Consider the following 16,052-nt stretch of genomic DNA (forward strand, 5'->3'; position numbering starts at 1 on the left):
CCGCTGTGGCGGAGGCGGGAAGGCGGTGTGGAGTGGCTGTGCTGATCGGGGCTGCCGGCGGAGCAGAGCACAGCACGATGTGACTCCGCGGGAAGATGAAGCCGAGCGCTGCCGAGGCCGCCGACAAAGGAGCGCGTCCCCGTAAGTGGCGGGAGCTGCGGGCAGCGCGGGGGAGCTGCCGCCGTTCGGGCCTTTCTCAGCCGGTGCCGCCATCCCGGCTGGGGCTGTGAGGTGCCGCCGCCCGCCTCGTGCCGGGCTTGGGCCCCGGCCGCCCTCGGGCTGGCGCTGGAGCGGCTGGAAGGGCCCTTGTATGTAACGGGAGTTACTCGTACAAGCGTGTCCCTGATGTGTGGGAAATGGCCGGGCCGCCCCTGGGCGAGCTGCTCCCCTGGGCTTCTCTGGTATCTGTATGGAGGGTTCCTTAGGCCCAGGGTGTGAGAACGCACCCCCTTTGCGCGAGAGACTCTTCATTGCTATTGCAGTCCTGTTAATGCGCTCCAAACTTTTGATTATCCCTGAGAGGTTTAATCTGCGTGCTCCAATATTAATTCCAGTGTGTAGAGTGCTAATTTTTAAACGGTCCTGGCATGTGTGTGGTGAGTATGACGCTGTATTTGGTCGGTAATCATTACGGAATTTTCCTTGCACACTTGCTTATCATCCATCTTTTCTGTTTAGATTCTGGATCAGTTACACCAATCTATGTCTCCTAATTTTCTTATTTTTTTAGGTTTTTGTCTTCCAGACGCTACAAAACTGAGTGCTGTTCCTCTGTTATTTAGTGTGCTCATAAGCCTTAGAGGATTTTGCAGTATTTGCAGCATCTGCTCCCTTTCCTATCTAGGACTCCTTCAGGGAGGGAAGGAATCCTTAACGGAGGGACTGTTTTGCATGTTGCCTTTTTGTCTCCAGAAGAGGCCTGCTCACTTCCTGTGGCAGCTCTCGTTGTCTTGAGCTTCTCCAAAAGAGAAACAACTAGGAGTACGTCAGTGAGGAAGAAAAACCAGTGTAAAACCAGTATGTGGAGTTGTGCTTTGAGCAGCATGGTCTAGTGAAAGGTGTCCCTGTTTATGGCAGGGAGGTTGAAATTAGATAATCTATAAGGTCCCTTCCAGCCCAAGCCTTTCTATGGAAGCTTGCTCCATCGATTTCCATAATTTAGGAATTTTCCCTTTCAAAATAAAACCAAAGTCCAGTTCTGTTTAAATTGCCTGGGTTTTTTTTTTTTCTTTCCCCAGAAGATGCAGTACAAGCAAAACCAGAAAAGATAAGATCTTCCCTGAAGAATGTGAAGAAAGACACAGGAAAACTGGAGAAACTCAAATTTAAGCCGCTCACTGGGAAAGTGTTTTACCTCGATATCCCATCAAATGTGATCTCTGAAAAGTTAGGAAAGGACCTCAAAGAGCTGGGAGGGGTAAGTTAATAATAGAGACTTATATGAACCTAGAAGGAAATGTGCACATGTGGAATGCCTTTTTTGTGTTCTTTGTAACTGCATTTTAATGTTACTTCTAGTTACCTGAGATGGTGCCTTATTTTTCTATCTTTGTCTTAAGCTTTAATCCAAATAAGGAGCTTATCAACAAATTATTCTGTGGGTTTTCAAGAGAAGCTGCTTTCCTGATTGGAACAAAAGTTCTTATTAGGAGGTTTTGTTTTCAGTTGATTATTCACCTGGCTTAAAATTTTATCCAAATTCACAAGGTTTCATTGTTCGAGGTGATTTTTCTTCTGCTGCTTCTGACTGTATTGACATTTTTACATGTTACAACTCACAGTGTTCAGCTGAACCTGAAAGAGACTAAAGGAAGAGTTTTGTATCTGTTTTCTGTAGGTCAGCAGCTTCACTAACAATGTTTTGCACAGGGTATCTTAGTGACTGTTTTTGAATATTCTTAAACAATAAATTTTATAAGCATCTTAATAATTTTTTCCTAATTCTTCTTTTTGTATGGAAGGAGCTCTTTGATACAAGCAAGTACAGAATACTTGTGTGGAGGGCACTTAGAGGTGCCTCTCTCTGTATATCCTGTTTCTGTAAAAGATCCATAGAGCAGAATTGAAATGCACAGTTTCAAGCTGTGTGATTTGTGCTTTCCACAGTGATTAGTGGAAAAGAGGAAAATACCTCAAACTATACAATCTGATAGGAAATAGTGAGGCACTTGGCTGTTGATCACACTGTAGTTGGCAATGAAAGAGACTGAAAGAGCAAAATGAAGGAGTAAACTCAGAATGATGACATTTTTATATTGCTGAGTATGAGAATATGAATCTACTTGAGACTTTACTTTTTTGAGAAATGTTATGGAAACTGTAGGTGTGAAACATGACAGCTATCCTGAAATTTTAGTTTTTCTGCTGGTCCTAAACTCAGTAAATTTATAGCTTCTTGAAGACTGTAAATCCCATTTGCAAACACCTGTCTTTAAGTTTCGCTGAACACTTCTGTGTAATTTCTGTAACATAAAATTAGAGAGTTGTTTTCCTTAAATTAATATGTTATTCCTTAATGCAGTGTTTTCATTCTTGTAATTGTAAAGTATTACAGGTAGGTAGTATAAAATTGTAATAATTATAACAAAGCAAAGCTCTTTTAATAGTTATTACAAAATTAAGAAATTTAAATTAGAATTTGTGACTGGTAAGATGCTAGTACAAGTTAATTGTCATTGTCATCCAGATGTGTAGAAAATATTTTCTTGTTAACTCAGTGGTTTTGAATGTAATTGTTTTAGCAGTTTTATCACTTTCCTTTAAAATATTCAATGTAAAGTTGAGTTACTGATCTATTGTCCCGAAAAAATGACTTGTTTTATATCTTTATATTTAGAGAGTGGAGAGTTTTCTTAGTAAAGATATCAACTATCTGGTGACTAATAAAAAGGAGGCAAAATTTGCACCAACTCTTGGCCAGATTTCTCCTGTTCCTAGTCCAGAATCTGCACCTAATGGAGGAAATGGCTCACCTCATCCTAGCAGCCGAAAAGATCGACATGATGGCAGTTCATTTAAGATAGCAGATACAGTAAGTTTCTTAGTAATAATACTGCAAATCAGGTGCAGTCCATGGGATATGCTCCTACAGTTGTTCTCTGATTTTGTTTCCTAAAGATGGCAGCAGTTCCTTGGGTGAATAGGGATTTTTCTTCGAAACATTCTTTTAAATTTATTCGGGCTAACTTGTTAAACTTAGCTAACTCAAAATAATTCAGCAAATTTGTTGGAACTTATTTTAAAAAGGATCCATTTTTGTAAATAAGAAGAGTATACTCAAATATGTTCTAATTTACTATGTCTGACTTACAGCATTGATGTCGTGTTTGACAGCTGGATCGGGCACATGATGACATCCAGTGATTCCTGTCTCTTTAGCAACACAGCCTATTAAAATTTGGCTGATTTGATGTTGTCAATGCTGATATCTGCAGAAACACTCTCTGATAGTAGTAGCAATAAAATTGAGTGTTATGAATATTAAGTTTTTCTTACCTCTTTCTTAGGGAATCACATTAATTGCAACAGTTAGTATCTGAATTTATGCAGGTTTATGTGGAGTTTCTTACATGGGCAAGTCTTGTGTCCTTTGAAAATACAGTTGAAAATCATTAGCTGTACTATATATATGGTGCTTATTTAGAAACATGACCAGGCTGCAGGCTGGTCTTTGTATTGCATGGGTGAGGTCACCTCATTTTGTAAACAACCTGGGTAGGTAAAGGCAGCTCATTATGAATGAACAGCAAAAAGTGGAAAAAGGAAGTGCAATGGTGATTGAAAAGCACGGGATAAGACAGAGGCTGTGATTATATTCATGAATATAATTTTCACAAGCCCAGCTGATGAAACCTCATCTTTTAGTGTGTGTGTCACTGGCTGCTTATTCCCACCATGTGCTTTGTTCCAGCACTAACATTGCAGCGGCCTTCTTTGGCTAAAAATGATTACTTGTTGAGGTTTTCTTGGTTTTGTGTTTTTTCCTTTTCACTGTATCAACCGTAATCCTGTGAGAAAGATGCACATTACTGAAAAATTGGCAGTAGAGTGAACAAAAGGAGACCCTTGTAGCTAATGTGTATTTGTTAAGAGCAACGTGAATTATCTCTCCTCACTACAAACGTGTTTCTGTTTCAATGTAGGTACGTATGAGCAGAGGAAAGTCCTTGGTTGAAAAAGCAATCAAAGAACAGGTAAGCCAAATAATCAGCAAACTTGTGCTTCAGAACTTTGGTAGTTTGTTTTTCTAGAAAACAAGCAGTTGCATAAGTGGCCGTAGTGGTTCTAGAGAGAAGTCAGTCGTGGAATACTCAGACAGAAGTTGAGGGTTTGTCCTAAGTGAAGTGTCAGGTACGTTTTCGGGCTACTTCTGAAGAATTGAAAATATGTGGAGTTTTAGGAGAAGTAGTAACATTTGTTAGGATTGCTAATGTAACTAGCATTTGAGGGTTGCTCATGAATTTAATGTATATATTCACAGTCTTCAGATCTTGCTGTAAAATGTGACCATAAAGAACAGTTTTGGTTTTCTGAAGGTTAACTGTATTCTTTTGATGGTGAGGTGCTGTAATATAGAGAGAGACAGCAGAGGAGTCTAGGAGAGTGGTATTCTTTTGGCTAGAAGCAAAGCATCTTCATTTCAATTTCAACTTTCATATCATATGTTATATTTTTAATTATTTTAAGTAATTACTATGCATTAAGATTATTAATGTAATTTATTGCTTGCAGGACTTAATCCCCTCTGGTAGTATACTATCCAATGCTTTGAGTTGGGGAGTGAAGATACTTCATATTGATGGTAAATATTTTTGTTAGATGAAACCTGATTTCAACGTGTGACATTCATTTAATGGCTCTTTTGTTCAATTCAAAATATTATAAGTTATGTCAGACATACAAAAATTGAGCCAACTGACTATAATTCTCCCACTTTTTGCCAGATGTTAAGAATTGCATTGAACAAAAGAAAAGGGAGCTCTATCTAATCAAAAGAGCAGGCACTTCTTCTAAAGATGTGGTAAGTACCTCTCTGCCATTTATAAAAATGCCATTTGTTTCGTTAGCCAAGAAAACACAAAGTACTGAGGACTGCCTACTGTGACGCTTGTGGATTTTATTTTAATGAAGGTATTGCTCATTTCCAGTTTTTCACAGACTACTATGTCTTGTGAATTGATTTAAAAACCATCTTGGATAATACAAAGTATATGCTGTATATTTCAACATTATTTAAAACTAACTTTAATAGTAGCATTGATTCCATAGTGTGTAGAGCTGTGCTCTTGCAAAGGGTATCTAGGAGTCAGAAGTGCTGAAGTGTCTGAAATTTCCATTCTGTGCACCTTAGAAGTAATAAATAAAATGTATTGTTGTTTTAGTATGATGTAGATGGCAGCTAAGTTGCCTAGTATAATTTTCCCTGTGACACAGTGGTTAGAAATTCTTTCATTTTGATGGCCCATTTTGAAAAATCATAGTTATGTTTCCTGGAGAAGCTGTCTCTATAAGGAATCTGCAACTCTTCCTTCGTAGAGAAGGAGCATAAAGCATCTTGAAGCTAATTTGCCAAGTATGTGGAGTTGGGAAAAAGGGGAAATCCCCTTTTCTCAGGTTTTTCATCTATGATGTAGTGAGACATTAAAGCTTGTAGCTCTTGTGTGCTCCATCTGCAGTTGCTCTGTAATTTACACAATTGTCTGGTTTAGCCATGGGGCCTGATAAATAAACAGAACCAAACTACCCAGCATGTGTTATGTTGCTTTGGAATGTAATATTGGCTAGTTCTTGAGGCCACATAAAATCCTCTGCCAAATCATCACTGTGTACATGGATAGCAGGTGAGGATTTTTTGCAAATAGTATAAAATGAGTTTGTACTTCTACCAGAATCAATTACATTTAACAGCTGATGCTTGAATGTAACTTCACTTTTTTCTGAAGACAAAATTATTCTTCTAAATTTTAGTCTTCATTGCTAAAAATAATAAAAGATGCAACCTGTGTAAACCCATTCAAATCAAAATTGTTTTAATTGGAAATACTTGCTGTTCTACAGGTTTTGGTGGCATTTTGCAGCTTGCAGTTAGTTAGGATTTACAAAGTGTTGTAAAAATGTTATCTGTATTAAAAACTGAACTTTCAGCAATGGCAAAGTATTTTCAGGGTGGAGGGAGTAAATGTATAAATTTACCTGTGTTTCTTTGCTTTGATTTGATTGTAGAAAAAATAAATTTAGGCATCTGAAGGAGAGCACTTTCTTTTCAGTGTAGCAAGAAATATTTCTTTAGGAAACACGTTTTCTTTCAAAGTATTAATGAGCTTAGTTTCCTTAAAAATTCATCTTGAGTGTATGAAGTCATGATTAACACAGGGAGACTCGCATAACTTAAATTATGTACAGCTAAATCTTCAAGTACAGTGCAGAATAATACTCACAGGGATTTTACACCATCTCTCTTTTTTCAATAGGGAAAACACGTTACTGCTCCAAAGTCAAAAAGTAAGTACTGCAATAATTACAGAGGTTTCTGGCTTGATCTATTTTCTGAATGCTTAGAAATGTGCTACAGTTCTTCTGTGGTCAAATGTGGTGCTGTACTCCAGTTTGTATGTCCAAGAAAAGCATGTAGAGAAACTTTATGGAAATCAAGAGTTTGTCAAAACCTGTACATAATGAGTCCTAAAATAAAGTCTGCTTATTTACTAAGCTACTGGAGCAACTTGATACATGATGAAAAGTATTTCTCTATTGATTTTCTTTTCTCCCTCTTTGAGCAGGTAGACTGAAAAGTCCATTTATCAGGGTGGAAGATAGGAGTCGGTAAGTGTTCTCTTCATGCATTTAGTAATGTGGTTCTCAAACTGAGTAATTCAGGATTACTGGAGGAAGTGTGTCCTTAAATCTCAATTCCTTTCAACTTCCTGACTTCAGATGTCAAGTGTACTGAAAATGACATACAAATGTCTTTAGCTGCCAAATGAAAATGAGCAAGTAGTAGTATAGTAGGGAATATTTGCAAAAAGGTGAAGGAAGTGGCAAGTTAACACGTAACTCCAGTTTGTAGATCAGGAGAATGGATTCTTTGGGTTACTTCCTACCAAGGAATGAAAGGGAATCATGAAACTTTACATCTTTCCTTAGGTCCAAATCTTGTAATACAAAACTTTGCATACTGAATTCCACTCCTGTAGTTCCAGCTCAATTACATTCATCTCCTGCTGAGACTCTTTAGATGTAAGGAAAGTGTAGTTGTTAGTTAAAATAATAAATTGAAACTAGGTTTAATTTCCTGTTCAATCATTTCTTTTTAAAAGGAAAAATTAAAGGTTATTAATCTGATTTCAATATCCACTCATATGAGGTCTGGTACTTTCAGCCTTGAAAAGTTTCACATCTTTCTGGTCCTGTAATCAGTCAGTCTTTGTTGCGTAAGAAAATGCCAGTTAGCCAGAACTTGAGAGAGCAATGAATTGTAAAAAAAGTTTGGTTCTGCACAGCATAATTTGCACCTTTAAATTCCTAAGTAACTTCTGAGTTATGGTGTTGTTTATAAGCACTAAATTCTTAGACCTGATTTCTCTGACACTTTCCTGTTTTAAAAAAAATCATCTAAACCTGGTTGTACACTGTGAGTTGGCAATAGGTGTGAGGGATGTGCGGATAGTGGGGAGAACTGGACCAACAGAATTGTAAGGATAAGAAATTCATATATAAATATATGTGAATTTCATAATGTAGTGAAAACACTTGAAACACTTCTAAATATTTATGTAACATAATGTTTTTTAATGTTTGTGCAACATTAATAACAGTTCAGAAGCAGAAGGTGATGCTTCACTGGTGTATTATGTTTTCCAGACTTGCTCATGTAGTTTTGCCTGGGTAGCTTATAATTGTAATGTGGGGACAAAAATCAGACTGAACTCTGCCATCAGCATTTCAGTCAACTGATTATTCAGTATGTGAACTTTTGACATGTCCTATTTTGGAAGTTTTTAATCTGTTCAGAGCACTGGTGTGGTTGCTAGTTCTGGTATCTCTGAATGTACAGAGTGGTGTAGAGGAATATTGTTTTTCTGTAAAAGGTCTGTTTTAATATTCTGAATGGTGAATTGATTTTTTTTTTTAAGAAAATGCCAAAATAAATTTTAAAAACATTGGATGTTGGGAACTGCTGTAGCTACTTCTCAGGAGCAAAAATGCAGTGTTGTCCAAATTGTTCTTGGGTTTATTGGTTACCCAACTCAAAACAACTAATAGGCACACAAGTCGTATCCCAAGGAATGTGTAAGACAGCTATGGAAACTGAAGGAAAGTATCAAGGAAGAAATTAATGACTTATTCTAAGATATTTATCTGTTTAGTATTCTGTATATGTCATATGTAAAAGAGAAACACTTGTTCTGTATTTTGAACCTGGAGTGATGTATGCAATTAAGCCCTCTTTCCATTTTTGATGGTTCTCATGCACTTGTTTTGTGTTAATACAGCCAGTACCGACCGTTTTACCTGCAGTTACTGAGTTTTCCATTTCTGAACTATTGTGTTCCAAAGCCATATAGTCCATTTGAGGTGGATAAGAAGTATCCTGGTCAAAAGCAAACTCAGTCTAAGGAAAGGTTTGTTGAAAATTTTATTTTATTGAGGTGTGGGTAGAGAAGAGATTTGTTCTCTGAATTATTCCATGACTAAAAAATTTGTGTTCTAAAATAATTTCTCAACTTCTAATTTTCTGTGCTATGTAGTACTATTAGACTATTTGCCATGTCTCATCAATGTATCTGCTGCACTGTTGGTGTCTTTCTATCTGTACCCTCTTTATCCTGTCTTGAGTCCTTTTTTTGGGCACACAGATGCGTACATCCAAAAATGTGGCCTTCTCCTTTCACTGTGGGTCAACATAAGATATTTCTTTCCTTTCTCCCCCTGGTTTCTTCTTTGTCCTCATCTTGGATGCTATTCAGTAAGTATTTCACAGGAAGTGGCTTTCTTAAGACTTCTTTTGTATTTGTCCATATAGTGCTGAAATAAGTGGTTGAACTTCTTAAAGCAGTGATATTGAATCACAGTGCCCTCCCATTATTGATAAAGAGTGTATATTGTTGATGATTTATAGCAATTAGATAGACTGCTAATACTGCTTCAGCTCTTCAAAGATGAAAAGTGGATGCCAGCTTCCCAGTGGAATTGCAGCTGGCTTTACAGCAAGTGTTTATATAATACATTTTGGCATACAATTCAGGCTCGATTTGAGCACTACAGATGCAGTTAGAACTTCAGCAAATCAATTTTATGATTTGAAACTATTTAAGAGTCTTAATTAACTGTTTTTTGTGAATCAGTGGGGTTTTAAAATTTTTTTCCTACCTGCTTTTTTCATTGACTTCTAAAATTGATTCATGTGAGAGACTAACTATATTTTGGTGGAGGTTAGCTTTGCTATATGTGGAACTTAGTGCATTTAGTAGGTTGCTGCTTTTCTGTCCTTGGGGCTGGAGACTTACTTAGCTGTGATACCCAGTTTCTTTATGAAGTGACTTCTCCACAGTTCTGACCAGTCTTGACCATAATGCAGTGCTGGAGGTTTCAGCTGATATTGCCATGATGCTTTTTTTTCTATGTTTTTTTTTCTTTTTAATTGCAAGGAAGATAGCAGTATGAAAAGGCAAAAAACATATATTGTAGGGGTTACTGCTGTGTTAATAAGGCAATTTCTGATTGTGTCTTTTCAGAGGATGTTGACAAAGCCTATTCTTTTTAAAGCAGTAAAAAACCAAAAAGGCAGGTTTTGTTTGGATGGATTAAGGAATATGATATATTAAAATTTCAGGATTTATGTTTGAATAAATATTCCTAGTGAATACTTCACGTGGGCACATGCCAAAGAGATATTTAAGTGGGAGAATGGTCACATTGACTTGCTGAATATGAAACAATGTCAGTTTTGAGAGAGAGAGAGAGAGGGGAATATTCAATTGTTTTGTCTCTACCTGGGAGAAAAACTTGTTGAAGCAAAGTTGTTAGCTCTCCTTGCTTCTGCATTGGGCAAGACCTGCAAACTTACTCAGTCTTCAGGTGATTCATTCTATTGCTTCTATCCTGTTTTACTGGTTCTCTCTGAGTTTTACTGTTTTCTAGAAGGAAAGTGTGTAAAGAAGGAAAGTGTGAAAGGCTGGTGTAACAGCTAAAGCACACATTAGAGTTCCCTGGCCTGGGGAACCCAAGAAATGCTGGGGCAGGATGTTAACAATACATTGCTGTGCTTTGTAAACCAGAGATTTTTCACGACAGATTTTTAGATGTAAAGTCCTGAGCTTACATCTATGCAGATACTTGGTAAAATCTGTCAGTGATTTTTGGCTAAACAGGGAGATGGAACTATTCCTTCAAACTCAAGGGAAGTAGAGTTTGATGACTTTGCTTTACTGCTGGCATATCAACTGCAGGTGGTTTAATAGTGGATTACAGCAAGCAGTAGCTCTTCCCAGAGGGGGATTCTGAAGATCATGGAGCAGCTGTTGAAAATCTCTTCATATTTTAATGTCCAGGAAGAACTTTAGGTTCATTTTTTTGCATTCCCACTTTGTCTTTACCTAGAAAAATAGGACAAAATGGCATTTGGTCAGCATATTCAAATTATGTACAACCAACAGTAGGTGTTAAAATCTTAAATTTTTTTTTGTTGTTTCTAGTTTGGGTTTTATCGGCTGTGCACAGAGACTTCTAAATGTCCTTTGGTTTTATTTGTTTAGCAATTTTGTATCATTTATTCTGAGTCAATGATAGTAGTATGTCTATACTAACCTGTATGTTCTATGCTTACATATAATTCCACTGAGTCTGCCTGCCTTCTTACAGTAAATGTTTCAGGGTTTTGTTTGTTTGATTTTAAATCTAACTATAACTCTTCAGGTTTTTTAAGCATTGACTAAAATAATGTAAATAGCTTAAGGGGAAATAAAGGTTTGGTTTGGGAGTGTTTTTAAGTGAGTAAGAATGAGTGTACTATGAGGGGCAAGTTGAGCACTCAGTTCCATGTTTAAGACTCATTAATATTCTCTAACAGAAACAAAATAAACAGTGACAAGGATTGTGGAATGCCTGCTCAGTTTCCTCAGAAGGACAAGAAAAAGAGAGGATATTGTGAATGTTGTGGGAAGAAATATGAAGATCTGCAAACAGTATGTGAAATGTCAAGTATATGCTTTGATACCATCATATAATGTGGTATCACCAGAGGTTTCCCTGTAATTTTTTATTTTAAAACATTTTTCTGAATTACCAGCAAATTAGTATTTTCCCCATGTTAGAAGAAGCAATTAAGAATTAAAACCTACCTCTGATTACTAGTAGGCACTAGTAATTCATATCTTAGAGATGCTGGTGGTAAATTAATGATGTTTACTTGATTCCTTCTTGTGCTGTTGACTTGTATATTGATATCTGTAATGTTGGATTTATTTCATGTTTTTTCTTTATTGCAGCATCTTGAAAGTGAGCGGCACCAAAATTTTGCACAAAGCACACAGTATAAAGTTGTTGATGATATAATCTCAAAGTTAGTTTATGAGTTTGTTGCATACAAAGATGATGATACAGGAAAAATAAAAAGGTGAGTTACATATTGTAAATTCTAAAGACTGTCTGAGTCAGGACACTGAACAGAATGATAGTTTTGAAATTCTTGATCTGAATAGAACAGGATAAATTCATGTTTTCAAGGCTGAAATAAATAGTGGAAATTTTCTGTAGGGTTGTATGTGGCAAATCAGTTCTGTAAAGCAGAACTTAGGAAAAAAATGAAAAGTGCAGATGACATCAGAGAAAGTTGAGACTGAAAGTTGACAGAAGTTGTTCTACTTACGTTTAGCTCCTGTAACACAAAATCTACTGTACTGAAATACTGCTAACAGAAAGACAGCAGTGTCTGGACATCTTGTTCTGAATGATTTGTCATACTTAGTAGTCTGAGGACAGCAAATTGGTCAATCTGATCTCCTTACCTGTGGAAAAACTTCCTACCTGTACTCTAAACCTCTTTGCTTTTGTGCTGCCTGTGCGAGACAGAGAAAGCAAATAGTCCCTTCTTTGTGCTCAACAGCTTGAATGGGTGAGAGAGGCTCGTTTGGTGTCTTGGGCTGTAGGCACCAGGGTCTTTGTTATGTGAAGCAGTAACACTGTTCAAAATTGCTCTGATTTTTTGGAAATTAGTCAGGAGATAAGGAATAACTTTCTCATTTGTTTCTTCATTACTTGCTTTTTTTAAATAAATATATTCTTAGTGAAATCAAAGGAAATGCAAATAGAATCAAACAACATAGACTAATGAAAGCAAGCTTTTATTTCTTTTGTGGTTTCAAAATATTCAGAGTTGTTAGGCTTGAAATCCTGTCAAGAAAATCATACTAATTTTGTGTGTAAACGTCATAGAACATTTGTATTTATAGTCATTGCATTACATTAATTTCTTTTGTTCTTAATGCCACTGTAAATTGAGATTTTCTGAAATACTAGACTACATTGAGTGTTTTTAAAGCAATGTCATGAGCTGTAGAAATCAGTAAGAAAACATCAAAACTATAAGGCACTCAGCTCCTGTAGAAATAGTGTGCTGCTACCCTAAATATATCTTTCCTTGAGGGACTCAAAAAACAAAAGCCCCTTTGTCAGTTCAGTTGCTTTTCAGTTGTATATCGAGTTTTGTTGCATGGGGTTTTTTGTTTGCTAATATTTTTAAACAATTTCGTTGTAGGACAAAATGTAGCACAGGATGTTTTTCTCCTATTATTGGAAAGATAGCCAGACCAGATGAGCTGAAAGAGCGACTGAAAAAGCAACGCATTGCTTTGAAAACTTACTCCTGGAAGGATACTGCAATGCAGGCTCTCAAACTGGATCGCCAGCCTGCAGAAGTACAACCAAATTCTGTGCCAATACCTACCCCTGTTTCTGCATCTGTCTGTTCAGTTCTTTATTCTCACCCATCACAACCTTCAGAACTAAAAAGTAAATTCAGAATTAATAATGAAAATAGTAAGACTGATTGCTCCTGTGCTGTGAAGTTACGAGAGAGTGTTGTATCATCAAATTCCATACAGCCACCCCTTCAGAAAACTGACAAAGTATACACAGAGAACTTGTCTCAAGCTTCTGAGCTGTTCAGCCAGGAAATACTGGAACTCGATGAAAGTAAAAAGAATGTATGGTGTTTTCAGGAAGGAATGGATACTTTATATTCTCATACCCAAGTTACAGATTTTAGTGAAAAAGACAAAAACTTACTGCAGCAAAAACGAAAATTAAATAATTCAGTAATTCTACCAGCAAAGTGTTTGAAAAAAGCAGATGCCAATCCTACATTTGTCAAGAAACATCACGATTTCTGTGATAATCATCAACAAATGCAGCACAATGTCGTTCTGGAGGCTGAGGTATCTGATCCTGCTGTGAACAAAGAACTTAATGCATCAGCTGCCAGCACTGCCCACAGTTCACCGTCTGGAAAGCTGCACAGAAAAGTGAAGCTTAATTTGAGAAAGAATAAAAGAGAAACCCCGAAACAGAATATGGAGTTACGTGTAAAGAATTCAGATGGACTGTCTGTTCCTGAAGAGAAGAGAAGCACTTGTAGCTCATCACTGCAGACCCTATTGGAGTTATTTCAGACAAGTGAAAGAAACTCAGAATTTGGAGGTTTTTCAAGTTACACTGAGAACAAATGTTCAATGAGCATAAATGATACATGTGAAGGGCAGAATACAAATGTTTTGTGGTCATTATTTTCCTCTTCATCCTCATCCCCATTTTTTGGATTTTAATACTGATTTATTTAATATAATGATTTTTAAATTGACTTGAAAATTTAAGATTTTATTCACGAAGCCTTAAATTGCTGTATTATATGTACAGATTATTTGGTTTTCAAGTTTTTTAATGCAAAAGCTTCTGTATATGTAAATAAGAAAAATAAAACTAAGTTTGGCTTTGGTCATGTGTTTAGGGTTTTTTTTTTAAAGGTGCTGCTTTATTGTGTCTGGTAAAAGCCTCTGACTCCACATTTGGATTAAATGAATTGCTAGGCAAAGCATGATGCTGTTGCATTTAGATGGAGTAATTTCCTAAAATCATTGACTGTGATACATTCCAAGCAACCACATTAAAAATAACTGGATGTTCCACTGTAAGTAGTCCATTACTCACAGATTGCTGATGTTTTGCCGGCATTTGGTTGCTTCCCTTTTCTGTTTCTTCTGCTGCTTTAATAGAGAACACGGTAACAAAGATGTATTACATTCTTTGGCTACTCTGATGTATTATTATCAAATTAAAACTACCTCTATTGTGTGTTTCAGCTAATAACAAAGCAGTTAGATGTATGTATTTTCATTGGGGGAAAACAGACAAACAAGAAACCAACAGGACAGGTAGGTTTCTGGTCGACTTTGGTCATTTGTTTGATTTTTCTTTCAGAGTAGCCGGCCTGTGGGATTGGCTTTACTCAGAAGCTGAGGAAAAGACACAAGTGAGAGTTGGGAAGACTTTTTTTTTTAATAATGCAGATCTTTACCAGAGCTGATTTCCTTCAGAATTCCCATATCTGTAAATCATGAGAGGGCACAAGTAGAAAATTACAAGAGACAAAGCTTTATTAATAAATGTAGAGTGCCTTAAGGTCATATAAGAGATCTCAACCACAGAAATTACTTTCATTAATTTTTGCATAAATTACTTGTTTGCATTTTCATCTCTTGCCCATTTAATATTCTCAAATTCAGTGCTTTTACAGTTAAAGTGCTATAATGTTGCAGGCTATTGTATGTCCTTTATAGGCTGTTTTCTGTGAGGGGTAAGTGAAGCTGCCTGGAGAGCAGGAATAGGTTGAGGACAATTATAAAAAATTATATTTCCTTTACAAGGAATATGAATTGAAAGCTTAATGACAGTAGCTGCTTAGGGTGTTACTGTCACCTTTAAAGGTGACATCCCTTATTCCTCTGTTAATGTAATTGCATGTACAGTCTGGTGAGGACTGCTTTTGGCTTCTCCAACTTACTGGTCACTTCTGGCTTGATTTATAGTTAATTCTGATCTGGATTCACATCCAGAAAATATAGAAAGCCATTAAAGCCATTACAGAAATGAGCAAAATTACCATTTTAAAGAGGAGTTGATCTTGAATGTGCATATCTGTATTTATTTTTTGCCTGCAAATTACCAGTATATAGTACTCTAGGACTGGGACTGGAAAGTAGAAGATTGAAGCAATTACTTTGTTCTTCATTTTGAATAACACTTTAGTGATTGCTTTCTGGTTCAGTGAGTTCAATATGTTTTAGGAACAAGTGTTTTCACTGTTTTTCTTCTATTGAGATAGTTTTGTTCAGTTGGAGGGGGGATTTTTTGGTTGTTTTTTTTTTTTTTGGTGGTTTTTGGTTTGGTTGGTTTTTGGTTTGGTTGGTTTTTTTCTTTTGGTTGGTTGGAGTTTCTCTGGGTGTGGGTTCTTCCTAGCTTTTGGTTCAGTCTTAAAAGTAAAAGTTAGAAAAATTTGCATTTCCCCTAAAGCATTGCAGCAATCTGCCAGTAAGTATCTCTTTCTCCTGCCTCTCTGCTTCCATCCCTGGAGCACACATTCCTTAGCTGCCCTGGTGGCCTCCACTTGTGCATGGCTCTTTGATACACATAAGGATCCCTGCAATGATAAGGGTGAATGTCACCATTAGTAAATCTACTCATCAGATAAACAGTGTGTGTGTTTTGCATATGATTAAATGCAATCCTAGAACATGTTAGCTCAACAGGCACTGCTAAGACAAGTTTTGAGCACATTGGAATCTGCCTTTAGAATCTTGAAGGGAAAAAAAGTAAATTGAGGTTTGTCATTAAAATACGAAGATTATTCTGTAACCCAGAACAAGATTTGGAGAGTCACTGCTACTGGTTGCAAAAAGCAGTTCTAGTCATGATGCAGACTTTGTTTACTGGTCACTTTAGTGTGTATGTTGTATGTTCACTTGGTATCACAAGCCACAGTAAGCCTATTAACTATTTCC

The 16,052-nt window shown here is 36.7% G+C and overlaps 1 protein-coding gene across 2 annotated transcripts; it reads left to right on the top strand.

Annotated features, from left to right (window-relative positions):
• The first annotated feature begins 5 nt into the window (after positions 1 to 5).
• DBF4 (DBF4-CDC7 kinase regulatory subunit) lies at positions 6 to 13,989 on the top strand. Of its 2 annotated transcripts, none has more exons than XM_066552934.1 (12): positions 6 to 141; positions 1,239 to 1,417; positions 2,837 to 3,031; positions 4,143 to 4,193; positions 4,732 to 4,801; positions 4,944 to 5,020; positions 6,471 to 6,501; positions 6,777 to 6,822; positions 8,493 to 8,621; positions 11,069 to 11,183; positions 11,487 to 11,614; positions 12,755 to 13,989. In XM_066552934.1, the coding sequence occupies exons 1-12, from the start codon at positions 96 to 98 to the stop codon at positions 13,818 to 13,820; spliced, it is 2,133 nt and encodes a 710-aa protein (XP_066409031.1). In that variant the 5' UTR covers positions 6 to 95; the 3' UTR covers positions 13,821 to 13,989. The 2 variants fall into 2 exon arrangements, with proteins under 2 accessions (XP_066409031.1, XP_066409040.1); XM_066552943.1 differs by having other exon boundaries at positions 6,780 to 6,822.
• The last annotated feature ends 2,063 nt before the right edge of the window (positions 13,990 to 16,052 follow it).

The sequence above is a fragment of the Molothrus aeneus genome, chromosome 1, assembly GCF_037042795.1.
Source record: "Molothrus aeneus isolate 106 chromosome 1, BPBGC_Maene_1.0, whole genome shotgun sequence".
NCBI classification, from domain to species: Eukaryota; Metazoa; Chordata; class Aves; order Passeriformes; family Icteridae; genus Molothrus; species Molothrus aeneus.

Excerpts from the sequence above, each read along its gene's own strand:
- DBF4 (XM_066552934.1), top strand. The coding sequence starts at position 96 with ATGAAGCCGAGCGCTGCCGAGGCCGCCGACAAAGGAGCGCGTCCCC. Across the intron at positions 6,502-6,776 it reads TACTGCTCCAAAGTCAAAAA|CAGGTAGACTGAAAAGTCCA; the intron begins GTAAGTACTGCA and ends TCCCTCTTTGAG. Across the intron at positions 8,622-11,068 it reads CAAACTCAGTCTAAGGAAAG|AAACAAAATAAACAGTGACA; the intron begins GTTTGTTGAAAA and ends ATTCTCTAACAG.